The sequence below is a fragment of the Lycorma delicatula genome, chromosome 12, assembly GCF_047948215.1.
Source record: "Lycorma delicatula isolate Av1 chromosome 12, ASM4794821v1, whole genome shotgun sequence".
Lineage (NCBI taxonomy): Eukaryota > Metazoa > Arthropoda > Insecta > Hemiptera > Fulgoridae > Lycorma > Lycorma delicatula.
Genome location: NC_134466.1, coordinates 389,182 through 404,398, shown reverse-complemented (window position 1 = coordinate 404,398; position 15,217 = coordinate 389,182). Strand labels below are relative to the sequence as shown.

General features: G+C 32.5%; 1 protein-coding gene across 1 annotated transcript in view; it reads left to right on the top strand.

Annotated features, from left to right (window-relative positions):
- Window positions 1-3,099: 3,099 nt before the first annotated feature.
- fabp (fatty acid binding protein) overlaps window positions 3,100-15,217 on the top strand; it is a 95,572-nt gene continuing 83,454 nt past the window's right edge. The window contains exon 1 of the mRNA XM_075379450.1: window positions 3,100-3,307. Coding sequence (XP_075235565.1) covers window positions 3,232-3,307 — 76 coding nt within the window. The 5' untranslated portion in view covers window positions 3,100-3,231. The remainder of the gene's footprint in view (window positions 3,308-15,217) is intronic.

The following is a 15,217-nucleotide window of genomic DNA, read 5'->3' as shown; positions in this document are numbered from 1 at the left end:
ACATAAAACTAAAGTACAAAAATATCACTTGAATGAACTTTTGAAAGAAACATGAGCATCATGTTCATAGACTCCCACCGTACCATCCTGACTTGAATCCTCTGATCAAGATGATATGGTCAGCTGTAAAAAGACGTGGCAAGTTATTTATAACACACCATTTTCTTTCACAAATGTTGAAAAATTAACTACAGAGAAAATTGATTCCATTAATGTAGATGACTAACTGGAAACCCTATTATGAAAAACTGGAACTCTGATAGATGAAATGACAGAACGTTATTATACATGTAGACTCTGAAGTGAAAGTGACAGTGATAGTGATTCGTTTAGCAAGGATGGAGAACTTGCTAGAAGTTTGAATTAGATGCAAGAAGAAAATTCAAGTAAGATTTTGTTTATTATTGAAAGTTAATAATTTAGTACAAATAAAGGTTATAAAAGAATTAATTATCTATTATTTATAATTAATAAATGTAAATATGATCATTATTACCGTGTACAATATGATAATAAGTAATACTTTGATTTGATACGCGGAGTTGATGTTTTCAGGCCGAGTAGTAATACGCAGTCTGCTCGTGATGTTGCAAGTTCGTACATTGGCTTTCTTTCTCTTTCCTGTTTAGCCTCTAGGAATTACCATTCATGATATGTGTGAGTGTAAATGAAGTGTAGTCTTGTACAGTCTCAGTTCAACCATTCCTGAGATATGTAGTTAATTGAAACCCAACCACTAAAGAACACCAGTATCCATGATCTATTTTTCAAATCTGTATAAAAGTAACTGCCTTTACTAGGACTTCACTGGAACTCTCGGCTTCCAAATCAGCTGATTTTGGAAGATGCGTTCACCAGTTGACTAACCCGGTGGGTTTGTACATTGGCTGGGCCTAGTATATGTTACTTTGGTTATTTATTCGGGGGGGGGGGGGGGATTTTAAGCCTAATATTTTTTTTTTTGTCAGTTAATGAATTCTTTGATATCTTCAGACTGGATTAACTGATTTTTATTAAATTTTTTGCAATGACTTCTGAATACAGGTCATTGATGCCATTTAATTTTGGTTATGGTTATAATCAGTCAATGTAAAGGAGAAATATGGACACCATGCGTCCCGTATTGTTAAATTGTCTCAAAGAATTGAATAATTATTTTTACTTGCACGATTACATATTTTAATTTGCACTTTATTTTTTTTGTAAGAAGTACTTTAAGTAGGACAAAGCCTTGAACACCTATTACCAACAGTAGGATGATACCAAGTTACTATTACAGATGATTATTAATTTGGTATGCGTAAAAAGATGTCATGCCTGGCCAGGATTTGAATCTGAAACCGCTAGATTAAAAGAGAGATGACACCTTCTATCAAATAATGACTATCATTAATTTGACCAAAAATTGTTTTATTTTAGAGCTCTTTCATCAAATTTTACAATTAAAATATGTCTTGCCACCCCCAGTGGAGTGGTAGTATTCTGACCTTTCATCCAGAAAGTTTTTGGTTCAAATCCTGTTCAGGATTAGAATTTTTTATATTGTAACACTCATTTATAATTGAATCATTTATAAATTAGTTTGTTATTTCTAATAATATTAATAATAATTTATCAAGTATCTTTAAGTTCTATATTAATTTTTAAACACCATTATTTGAAAATTTATAATTTTTATTAATGAGTGCATTTATTAGTAATTTATTAAAAAAAAAAAAAAATGATAATTTGTGTACTGGTTGAATTGATCTTTAAAATACTTTTAATTCAGTTGTTTTTAAAACATATTTATTATACTTTTCCAGAGATACAACTAGAATAGCTACATTATTGGGGAAAATATGATCATCAGGTATTTTGCAAATTTTTACATTTTGGAGTCCAATTAGTTTTATCTAGAAAAAAAAACATGTCACACTGCTTTTGTCTGTATATCTCAGGATTGACCAAACTGATTTGGTTCAAATATTTTTCTGTATAAGAAGGCATTAATAGAATTAATTTTTTTTTAATTTGTTAAGTTGGTGGAGGATATTGTGGAAAAACTGATTTTGATTACCTTCAGAAGCATTTTAAATAAAAATTTATTAAAGTGAATTTTTAATGTATAATACGTAAATAATTTTTTTTTTAATTTTCAAAAGTTAACCCCACCTCTTAAAATTGAAATATGTTTTTTGTTCCATCTCCTTTTGATTTAAATATTTTTTTGAAAGTTTATTCTTCATATATAGAGCTATCAAGAAACGTCTACAATTTTTTTTTTTAAATTATAGACCCCAGACCTAAAATGTAGAAAAACTTTTTAAAAATTGTTTTTCTTATTTTAGTTTTTATTGAAGGGTGTTAAGTTTAAAGAAAATTAAAGAAAAGTCATGCAATATTTTGCCAGCTTTTTGTTATGTTGTGACGGTATAGTGTGACACTTACCAGTATAAAAATTCTATTTTCTATTAGTAAATGAATTTTTAAAAAAATACTATTCTGATAAGTACAAAATTCATTGTAAAGATCACATAAAGAATAGGTAGATTCTGCTACATGAAAAAAGTACTGTCATAATATTTGTCTGGATAGATCATGATGAAATCTTGATTCGGGCAGCATTTAATTATATTTAAATTAATATTTGATTACAACAATTTTTTTTTTTTTTTTAATGAAAATTTTAAAACATTTAGAGGTTAAAAAATTCAATAATGTTATTAATAAAAATTGACAGTTGCTTGAACGTAGTTATTTTTAATTCACATACAATGAATTAATTGGTTTAAGTGGTGTGGAAATAGCAGGGATGACAATTATTTAAGTGTTACACATCATCCTTTTGTTAACGGATCTGGTTAGAATCATTTATATTTCTTTGTTATTAATTCTGAATATGAATAAGTAATAAAATAATATCCGAATGATATTTATTTCCATTTACTATTTTTGTTTTGTCTATGAAAAAGTATCGCTTATGCATATATTTTTTTTTATTCACCAAATGTAATAAGTATAGTGTGTGAATGTGCGGTACCAGGATTATCCCCACTCCTTTTAAACTACTCCCTCTGTTTAGCTGTGCGCCGGGAACGCTATGATCGTTAGCTCATACGACCCCCTACTGTACATAAAAAATCTTCTTTACTACAGCGCACACCCGGCTTTCGTTCGCTTGTATTGCTGGACGTATTCCTGTTTAAGTTCACTTCTTGAATTAGCTTTTTGAAATCTTTTTTTCTAAAAATGGGTGAATTAGTTCTTAACAAGAAGTACAAACTTCATTCTAGTGAAAATTTTGAAGAATTCATGAAAGCTTTGGGTAAGTCATATTTCTGTTTTTCTTTATTGATCATTCAAAATTAAATTAAATTTTCTTGTTATTTTAATACCAATCTGTCTTTTATCGTTTATTTAATTTATATTATTCGTACTTATTTCGTATTAATATTTATTTATTTAATATAAAAAAATAACAGAATATAAAAACAAAACTTACATTTATTTTTATTACTTTTTTGGTAACGAATTTTGCCGGTATTTTTTTAACATCAACATAGGATGTTTATTTTATCGTGTTTTTCTCGTTACTTATTGATGTTTAAATTATGCAATGAAATTAACGTTTTTTTGTACGTAACTGTATTATTTTTGTATACAAAAATTATTACATGCCAATTTGTTTTGATAAATAATAAATCTTTACTAATTAACAGATGCTATTTTTGATACCCTTGTAGCGTTATAAATAGAACCAATACAAATATTAAATTATGATTAATTTTTTGTAAAATTTACGTTGATTTAACAAGAAAAAATGTTTCAAATATGAGATTTATAAGATTTAAAATTGTTAGAATCGATACGTTCTTCATTTAATTTGTTTATATGTTGTGGATTTATTTATTGTTTTATTTACGTAATAAAATTAAAATCTTTAATCGGATAGTTGGTTTCAAAACTTGTTAACAGATAGCAGCACGTGTAGGAGGGTTATGCGTTTATTTACATTTTTCCCTTCTATAGAAAATTCTACTAACAAATCGTCCGTTAGATGAATTTCACCAAATATACGTTAATTTTAATAATAATTGGAGCCCGATTTTTTCCCAAACAATTTTATTTTTAAATTTAAAAAAGTACAATTGCTTAAAAACAGGAATTCATGTTTTTATGAAGTTTAATATATAATTTCAAATGTTATAAAAAGATAAACATTAAAAAAAATATTTATATTTTGTTCTTAATAAAAAGAAAACGTTATAGCTAATCTAGCTTGTAGTCATAAACAATTCTTTAAAATAGTAAGCATTCAATTTATGTGACAGATGAAACATTTTGCCCAGAATGATTAAATGGATTTCAATCAAGCGTACTGTTTTGTTTTAAAGCCTCTTCATAAAACACGAAATTTGTCTTCATTATTAAATATTTATTACGCCTATTTATATTTCAGTCTAATATATATTTATATACATACATCATTTTTACACCTGGATTATTGCCGAAATTTTTTCACAGTTTTAGATGGTGGCCGTTTTAATTGCTTGCTGTAACAACCGGACTATGTTCCTTGCCGATATTTAACTTTACTACGGCCAAATCGAATTCAGAAACCATTGCCGTATTTTAGATTAAATTTTCTACAAAAATAGGTGTGGGTTGTCTTTTTCATTTATCGATAAAAGTAGTTTTAAAGATGGCGTACATTCCTTTAAGCTTATCCTTAACTTTCAAGCCATTCCAGTTTCTACTTAAAGTGCTTTATCGATAACAAAAATAAAGGCACCAGGGCTTGTAGAATCAATATTTCTCGCACGGGTAAGTGTGTGTGTGTTTTGCTCCAGAATCTCCTGTGGGAACAATCTATATTCTCTCACGAGTGAAAAGCTGTAAATATTAGATACTAGTCCATTCTTTAGATTATGTTCACAAATTTTTTTTTTGTCTTCAGTCATTACAAGTGTACAAGAGACTACACTTCATTTACATTCATACATATCATCATCTGAAGTAATACCTTACGGTAGTTCCAGACGCTAAACAGAAAAAAAGTAAAGGGGTAGAACTAGAGTTCCGGCTTAGGCATTGTGTATTGGTTGGAGGTAGGCGAATTGCCATCGTGCCACGATTATATTGGTGTTCGTTTTGGGGCTCCAGCTATTGGGTGGCCGCGCCGCCCAATAGCGTGAGAGAATCTATATTCTCTCACGAGTGAAAAGCTGTAAATATTAGATACTAGTCCATTCTTTAGATTATGTTCACAAATTTTTTTTTTGTCTTCAGTCATTACAAGTGTACAAGAGACTACACTTCATTTACATTCATACATATCATCATCTGAAGTAATACCTTACGGTAGTTCCAGACGCTAAACAGAAAAAAAGTAAAGGGGTAGAACTAGAGTTCCGGCTTAGGCATTGTGTATTGGTTGGAGGTAGGCGAATTGCCATCGTGCCACGATTATATTGGTGTTCGTTTTGGGGCTCCAGCTATTGGGTGGCCGCGCCGCCGGGGTATGGTAACCCCGGTGGTAGTGCGGGGTTTGTCCCCGGCTCCTGCACGGACCTGAATGAGGTTACGTTCCCCTTGTTAGGTGACCTAAATTGGTCGGCTTATTTGGGTGTAGGTCTGAATTTCTACGTTGCGTAAAACATAATTTTGATCGGTAAAAGTGTAGCACTGATTTAACTTTAAACTCGTTCATTTTTTTGAGGCATTCACAGTCACGAACGGCGCTGTAAAATGTGGACTAGGCGCGGGGTTTGCGGTTTCGGTCAGTTAGTTTGAGGGAATCACGTTAGGTTGGATATGAAGATGTCCGTTTGAGGTTTACGTGAAGGCGAAATTTGATTTGTATTTTACCGATGCAAATGTCGTCCGAGGTATTTTCATCGGTGGCATCCCGACCGGGGCTTGTCTGATGACTGTGAAATGTAATCGGTTAGAGTGTCTAAAGACGACCTCCAGTGAAGCCCCTCAGGGCTTAGAAGGGGGGGGGGGGTTGGTGGCGACCGGTAACGTCACAAGCCGAGTGTCTTCCCACTACGGATTTGGGAATGTATATATATACATATATATTCATAGTTGATTTAAAACTATACGTCAATCTGTCGGGAGCTGATTTTACAGCTAAAAATAGGAAAAAACGTTCATATAAACATAGCCCCGAAAACACTTCGTAAGCGAGTTCCAGGTAGATTTCACTCGGATTTCGGCTCCTCCGTGAAATGAAGACTTTCTGAAATTCTGGGAAGGTAAATTTAGGGGCAAATTTGTTGTTTCTTATGGTTTTTGATCTGAAAAGATTTTTTTTTTAAAACTGGTCCTCAGAACTGTACCTCCATTAATTTTAAAGATATCTGATGTAAAACACAAAAATTGGGAGTAAAAAATAATTCGTTTTTGGGTTTAACGTAAGAAAAGTTTTTTTAAGTAGTTAATTAATTTGTACATTTTTTTCAATTAAAAATGTAGGAAATTTGATTATGAAATGAATATATAAATATTTTAAAAAGAAATTGAATATAAAGTATTGAAATATAACATTATTAAAAAAACAAAACAGACTGAATTGTGAAAAAATATTTAATAGCTTGAAATGTTTTCTGCATTTTAAGTCCGATGACTACAATTTAAAAAAAAAGTCCCTTTCGGCACGCCGGAAGGCGGAGGTTGATTTCACCGTTTAGTAAGGCAATTTTGTCATCAAAATAGGCTGTATTTGAAAATCCTTATTTACCGATTGATCTTTTGTCCATGTATTAGGGGTGATGAGGGAAGCTTAATTCCAGATTTTTAACATCCCCCCTCCCATAGATTTTTAAAAAGGTTAAAACGTTTTTAAATGCGTTTTTCTCTGAATCTATGCATTTTACAGAAAAATTTTTCAAACAAAAAATATAGAGGACATTCTCCTCTACAATTAATGTATTTGAAATTATGCCGTATAATTTGAAATTTAAATATTAGGTAGCGCTGAAGTTGTAAAAAACGTTGTAAACGAGAAGACCGGTTTCGAACACGTGCCAAATTCACAACATTTTTCACACTTTCAAAAGCTACAGCTCCAAAACGGTAAGTCGTACAAGAAAATTGTTTAAATAAAAGTTGTCTGTTTTTTTGAGATTAACAACTTTTCCAAATGCAATACAGACGAAAAACAATTTTTTCCGTTGAAAAACCTGAAAAAACGCGTTTTTTTACAACTTCAGCGCCACCTAGTATTATAATTTCAAATTATACGGCACAACTTCAAAGACATTAATTGTAGAGGAGAATGTCCTCTATATTTTTTGTTTGAAAAACTTTTCTCTAAAATGTATAGATTCAGAGAAAAACGCATTTCAAAAACTTTTTGAGTTTTCAAAAATGTAGGGGGATGTTAAAAATCTGGAGTTAAACTTCCCTCATCACCACTAACATATGGAAAAAACATCACTCGGTAGGTAAGGATTTTCAAATAAAAATACAAATTGACTGTACTAGTTGCTAAGTAAGGGATAAAAAATATTTCCACCTTAAAGTTAAGAAAAACTAGAAGATATTTTTGGATAGATTATTATACTCGTATAATACCATATTTCATTAAAATATCTCAATCCGTTCTTAATGTACTCATTTTTATTGACAAAACACAAAATGATAGTCAGAAGGAAAATTGAGCGAGATAAGAGGTGAACTTTTTTTTTTTGTCTTCAGTCATTTGACTGGTTTGATGCAGCTCTCCAAAATTCCCTATCCAGTGCTAGTCGTTTCATTTCAGTATACCCTCTACATCCTACATCCCTAACAATTTGTTTTACATATTCCAAACGTGGCCTGCCTACACAATTTTTCCCTTCTACCTGTCCTTCCAATATTAAAGCGACTATTCCAGGATGCCTTAGTATGTGGCCTATAAGTCTGTCTCTTCTTTTAACTATATTTTTCCAAACGCTTCTTTCTTCATCTATTTGCCGCAATACCTCTTCGTTTGTCACTTTATCCACCCATCTGATTTTTAACATTCTCCTATACACCGCATTTCAAAAGCTTCTAATCTTCTCAGATACTCCGATCGTCCAAGTTTCACTTCCATATAAAGCGACGCTCCAAACATACACTTTCAAAAATCTTTTCCTGACGTTGAAATTAATTTTTGATGTAAACAAATTATATTTCTTACTGAAGGCTCGTTTCGCTTGTGCTATTCGGCATTTTATATCGCTCCTGCTTCGTCCATCTGTAGTAATTCTACTTCCCAAATAACAAAATTCTTCTACCTCCATAATCTTTTCTCCTCCTATTTTCACATTCAGCGGTCCATCTTTGTTATTTCTACTACATTTCATTACTTTCGTTTTGTTCTTGTTTATTTTGATGCGGTAGTTCTTGCGTAGGACTTCACCTGTGCCGTTCATTGTTTCTTCTAAATCCTTTTTACAGTTGGCTAGAATTACTATATCATCAGCAAATCGTAGCATCTTTATGTTTTCACCTTGTACTGTAGGTCCGAATCTAAATTGTTCTTTAACATCATTAACATGAGGTGAACATGAAAACTTTTTTTTTTAGATAAATTTGGCTACATCTTTCGGAATACTCTGTATAACTATAAATTACATCGATTTTTCTGGAGTTCATATAATTATAAAACAAGAAAAAAAGTATAAAAAAATTTCTTCGGTGAAATTAGATTATTGCGTGATATTTCTAGAGGTTAAAGGTCAATAACCAATTGTCCAGTACTGACCTTGTTTTATTTAAAAGTTATTAAAAGACTTTTTTTTCTTCATTACAGTGTATAACCGTTAAAAATTTAATAATCCTTTTTTTGCGTGATGTTAAACATATATCTATAGCTCTAACAAATAAGTTATTATAGTTACAATTCTGTAAATTTAAATCTTTTCCAGGTTTTTTTTATATTATTTAAATTAGATTCGTATCCGTTTTGGAAAACTAAAAAAGAATTTTTTTTTATGAGGTAATTAAAAAAGCTGACAACAAAGTTATACTTTCTCGTCATCGATTATTTATTCTTATATAGTGGAAAATATAGATACATGAAAATGATTTTAAAAATTAAAAAATTTTTTTTTTAAATATTCTCTCCCCTACCCCGAAGATCACCTCCCAAGATAATTTTTGATTTGTCTATGTTGACTATGGTGAATGGAAGAAACGAAACACTCCACTGAAAAAAAAGTACAACCAATAAAATTTTACGTAATATTTATTTTTTTGGGAGTGAAGTTCATCATAGATCCCCGCCCAAAAAAAAACCTACGTTTTTTTTTGGGCGAGTATCGTTATTTTTCCACTATATAAGAATAAATAATCGATGACAAGTATTACAACTTAGTTCATACTCTTTCATTCCTTCCTCCCAGGGCTTTTAACAATGTGTGTGCGCAATCAGCTAGAATTACTAAATTATTCAGAATTTCTTAAGCATTTTATTTTTGATCGTTTTTTACATTCTTACACAAATTAATGTGAACAAGAATATTTTTTCAAAAACAATCAAATTTATTTTTACATATATAGAATGTACAGTGTCTATTAAGAAACACTTTTTAAGAAAAGATTAGAAGCTTTTGAAATGTGGTGCTATAGGAGAATGTTAAAAATCAGACGGGTGGATAAAGTGACAAATGAAGAGGTATTGCGGCAAATAGATGAAGAAAGAAGCGTTTGGAAAAATATAGTTAAAAGAAGAGACAGACTTATAGGCCACATACTAAGGCATCCTGGAATAGTCGCTTTAACATTGGAGCGACAGGTAGAAGGAAAAAATTGTGTAGGCAGGCCGCGTTTGGAATATGTAAAACAAATTGTTAAGGATGTAGGATGTAGAGGGTATACTGAAATGAAACGACTAGCACTAGATAGGAAATCTTGGAGAGCTGCATCAAACCAGTCAAATGACTGAAGACAAAAAAAAGAAGTGTTTATTATAGTATTTATTTAATATTTAATATATTCTCCTCTCTTTAATAACCATTTCAATTACTTCAGGTATTAAATGTATAATTTTTTTTTTACCTACGAGCTGTGTGAGAAAACTAATGAGACTGACTTTTTACTTACCAAAGTTTTTATTTTTTTTAATCCCCTTCAAAGTAGTTCCCTTGGGCAGCTATACACCGGCAGAGTCGTTGTTCCCACTTCCGGTAGTAGGGCTTTTAACCGGTCGGTCACAGTCTTTTGAATGTTCTCCAGAGTTCCAAAATGACGTCCTTTTAAGACATTTTTCAATTTCGGAAAAAGGTAATAGTCACAAGGACTCAAATCAGGTGAATAGGGGGTTTGAGGAACCGTAGGAATGCATTTTAAGGTCAAAATTTCCCTGATTGAAATGGCCGTGTGACACGGGGCATTGTCATGATGAAGCATCCACTTGTCTGCAATCTCTGGTCTCACGCGAATCACTTTTTCTGAGCCTTTCAAGGACGCCTTTGTAAAACGCTTGGTCAACAGTTTGTCCTGGAGGAACAAATTCTTTATACACGATACCTCTACTGTCAAAAAAGCAAATCAGCGAGGTTTTGATCTTTGATTTGCTCATTCGACATTTTTTCGGTCGAGGAGATGACGGAGTGCGCCGCTCTTCGCTTTGTTTTAGGATCGTACTCAAATATCCAGGATTCATCACCTGTGATCATACGGTTGAAGAATTCTTGGTCATTGTCAATCCTCTCAAAAAGATCAACGCACTCGTTTCTTCGATTGTCTTCTGTTTCGTTGTGAGGTTTTTCGGCAACAACGTCAGATAAACCTTACGCATGTCCAAATCGTCTGTCAAAATTTGATGTACGGTGAAAGCGTTTAAATTAAATTGTTCACTCATCATCCTTATTGTTAAACGACGGTCTGATCTCACAAGAACCCTCACACGCTCAAAATTTTCGTCAGATTTTGAAGTCGAAGGTTTCCCTGAGCGAGATTGATCTTCAACGTGTTCTCGGCCTTCCAAAAATTATTTGTGTCGGCGGAAAACTTGCGCTCTTGATAAGCAATGTTCCCCGTAGGTCTGTTTCAACTTTTCAAAGGTCACACTCGCGGATTCCCCGAGTTTAACACAAAACTAGATGGCACAACGTCGCTCTAAATTCCCACGCTCCATTTTCGTAACGACAAAAATACAACTTCATTGAAATGAAATGAATTTTTTTGTGTGTTTTTGCTCTTTCTCCCTTCGGTTAAAATATTTTTCAGAAGTTTTTTTGAACCGTTTTACTTCACCATCGTATATCACGAGATGTCTATAATTTTTTTAAAACCATAGACGTCAGACCTAAATTGCAAAGAGGTTTTTTTTGAAAATATCCTTTTTACTTTCCCGTCTAGATAGGGTTATAGCAGAGCCATAGCTCTAGAAGGTATTGTAATCGTTCCAATTTGGGCATATGCGGTTTTCACCGGCTCTTGAGGTTTGACACCTAAGAAACAGCAAAAACCCGGATGAAAATTTTCCAGATGTTAATGTTTGTGTATGTACGTATGTTCAGTGTTGGCTTCTAAATCATTTTATATTTCCGGAAAACTGGACCGATTTTTACCAAACTTAGATGACTTCTATGTACGGGGCATTAAATGTTCAATTTAAAAGGTCAAGGGGGGGAGACTGTAGAGCAAGGTTACCTTCAGTATCTCGAAATTTCGCCTAATTAAGATCATATTTTTTAGGCAAATTTGTTAACGATTAAAAAAATGACAGTACTTTCAAAAACATTTTTGCAAAATCGCACCCCCCACCCCCCAAAAATGCACTGCTAAATAGTCATACTGCGTCAATGATACCTCCTGTCACCACAAGGAGAGCTACTGTGCAGTCCGCCATCTTGGAATTTCCCTTTTTCCACTGTAGAATATTATTTTTTCCCCTCGTCCTTTTGGACCGGGAAATTTTAAATCCCACAGGGTTGCCGACCAAATTAATTTAAAAAAATTTAATTTAGTTAATATTTCAAAGATTGGTAACACTGACGTACAGCTGTTGTAGTCGTCTGTTATGTCGTGACGTCACAAGTTAGCGGTAGAATTAAATAAATGAGTAATATTTAAAGTGGGTTTCGAACTCTATTATCCGGTTCATCCGGTACCTGATCCGTTAAGCCTCGCGGCTACACCAGTCTGCCGACCGTACAAGGGAAATTTGTTCTATGCAAGTTGTGAAATTACATAAGTTTAATTAGTGCCGACTGTGGCCGCTAGTAACGCCACACCCGTGCGCATTGAATACATGCGCACGCGCTTTAGTTAGAATCATTGAATTAAACGAAAAAATATTATATTTAAATTAAACGATAAATATTTTTAATTAAGTTGTATGTGTTAGTCGTGCATTAGAAAAAACTGCATGATGGGAAAGTCCTACAACTGTGTTGTCAGCTTTTTTTTATTTTAGACTTTATTGAAGATTTAGAGAAAGATTTACTTAAGCAACTTTTAATTTATATATGAATATTTTTAGAAAAACGTTTCTTAAAATCTGTCCCCCACCCCTAAAAAATATTGTTTTTTTTTTTTAGCTCTAACTTAATTTTTTTATTAGCCGGGAAAATCAGGCGATACTTTGCCAATTTTCCTTTTTTTAATCAAAATTGGTTACGTGTCCTAACGATATTTATATTAATTAGGTTTTTAAGTAGATCTCATAAGAAAGCTACATTTTGTAATGGTTACCATGATTCGACTTCCAGAAAATTTCGATATATCTTCGCGTTTCACATCCTCCAGACCCAAAAACCACCATCAATTTAAAAATGTATATATACATTTATGTGTATGTATATATATATATTTTTTTTTTGTCTTTAGTCATTGACTGGTTTGATGCAGCTCTCCAAGATTCCCTATCTAGTGCTAGTCGTTTCATTTCAGTATACCCTGTACATCCTACATCCCTAACGATTTGTTTTACGTATTCCAAATGTGGGCTGCCTACACGATTTTTCCCTTCTACCTGTCCCTCCAATATTAAAGCGACTATTCCAGGATGTCGATTTCTGCGCGAGGGAATTAACGTTACGGATTCATTATTTTTCACAGATGAAGCACGGTTTCATTCGGATGGCTACGTAAACAGCCAAAACAGTAGAATTTGGTGCGCTGAAAATCCCCGCGTTTATCATGAAAAACAATTACACCCGCAGAAGTCGGGCGAGTGATGCGCGATATCGCGGAAGAAAATAATCGGTCCTATTTTTTTTCGAGTACACCATTAATGCAGAACGATATCAGGATATTTTATTTCGGTTCATCGCACTGTTAGAAGAGGAAGACAGACACTGCCGGCTACAACATGACGGTGCGACATCGCGCTACGCAGGTTCAACTTCTGATTTCGACGAGGAATTCTTTGGTAATCGTGTTATCGGTCGAGGTTTGTGGCCACCAAGATCTCCAGATTTGACTGCGGCGGATTTTTTTTCTACTGGGTTGCCTCAAAGAAAAAGCCTACAGCGACAAATCACGAACACTTGAACAACTGAAAGTCGATATTGAACAAACTGTATTAAATATCCGGCCACAAAGTTTGAAAAAGTTGCAAGAAACGCTGTAAAAAGAATTGAAACTTGTATTCAAGAAGATGGCGGCCACTTCCAACATTTACTCTAAATGTAAGGTAATGATTGGTAATAATAACATTACATTTTCACATGCCTTTTTATTATTTCAATACCTACCAATATAAGGTTGGGTTGCGTTTTATATTGGACACCCTGTAGTTGTTTGTTGATATAAAATAATAAAAAAAAATATAAATAAAAATTGTAATCTCTTAAAAGGTAAATTTATGTTACTTTATTTGTTCATTTTTAAAAATATAATTTACGATATATTTATCTCTTTTATTTAATTAATATACGTTGATAAGAATCGTTATCTTTTTTCTTATTATTATAATACGTGTTCGCGCGCGTTTGTATACTTGATGGCATATTAAAACATCTTTTGTTATAATTATTATGATAAACGGGTGTGTCAGATTAAGTTATCATAATTAATTGCTTACAATTAATATACTAAATAATCGATAAGAGAATTCTTTTCCGGTTTTTATATATAAATATCTTTCTTAATCTTTTGTAACGTTTTAAAATAATTAACGATATTTTTTTTTAATTTAGAAAAAGTTGACCACATAGTTTTAGGTTTTTCCCGTCACGCGGTTTTTTTCTACAGAACTCAATTTAAAATATTTATCTTTTTATTTATTTAATTCAAAACTAAAATGCACGCACGTAATCGTATTTCATTCGCGCTAGTGTGGCGGTACTAGCGGCCAGTTCAAATACTTTTTAACAAAATATTCTTCATTTACTAGCTGGAGAGGCGTAGGCACGCCGTCCGAGGGCGGCATCTCGGAATGGGATTATTAAGTATCCAATGTCTTGTACAAAAATGATTTTTTTTTTTTTTTAATAATGGAAATTGATATAACGAAAGTTAAAATTAAAAAAAAATTAACTCGTACTACTCATAAATATCGTACTACGTGTACATACATTTATAAAGAAAAATCAGTTTAAAATAAACGGCAGTGTTATCTGTACTATGAACATAAAAAATAATATAGAAAAACACAATGATAATATATCATATTGCACCTACTTTGTCATACTTGTTGGAATGCAAATAAAAACGCATTTTTTAATGTACCTGTAATAAATACTATTTAATTATCATGAGTGTACTAAAATGCGTTGTAATATTAGTGTGACATTAAATATACTAAGGAAATGTAATATCATTTGCAGCTTTTACTTTCCTACTAATAGTTCCCATCGTTGCTACAACACCATAGCTGTAAAAGAAAAAGTATACCGATCGACCAAAACTTTTGGATGTCGTGGTTTTTGCAAATTTCAACGTTTCAAGGCTGCATGGTCCAAAAAATACAACGACAAAAATCTAGAAATTTCTCTAGATAGCCAGCCTCAGCTGAAGTACTTTTTTCTGTTTAGCCTCCGGTAACTACCGTTTAGATAATACTTCAGAGGATAAATGAGGATGATATGTATGAGTGTAAATGAAGTGTAGTCTTGTACATTCTCAGTTCGACCGTTTCTGAGATGTGTGGTTAATTGAAACCCAACCACCAAAGAACACCGGTATCCACGATCTAGTATTCAAATCCGTGTAAAAATATCTGGCTTTACTAGGACTTGAACGCTGGAACTCTCGACTTCCAAATCAGCTGATTTGGGAAGACGCGTTCACCACTAGACCAACCCGGTGG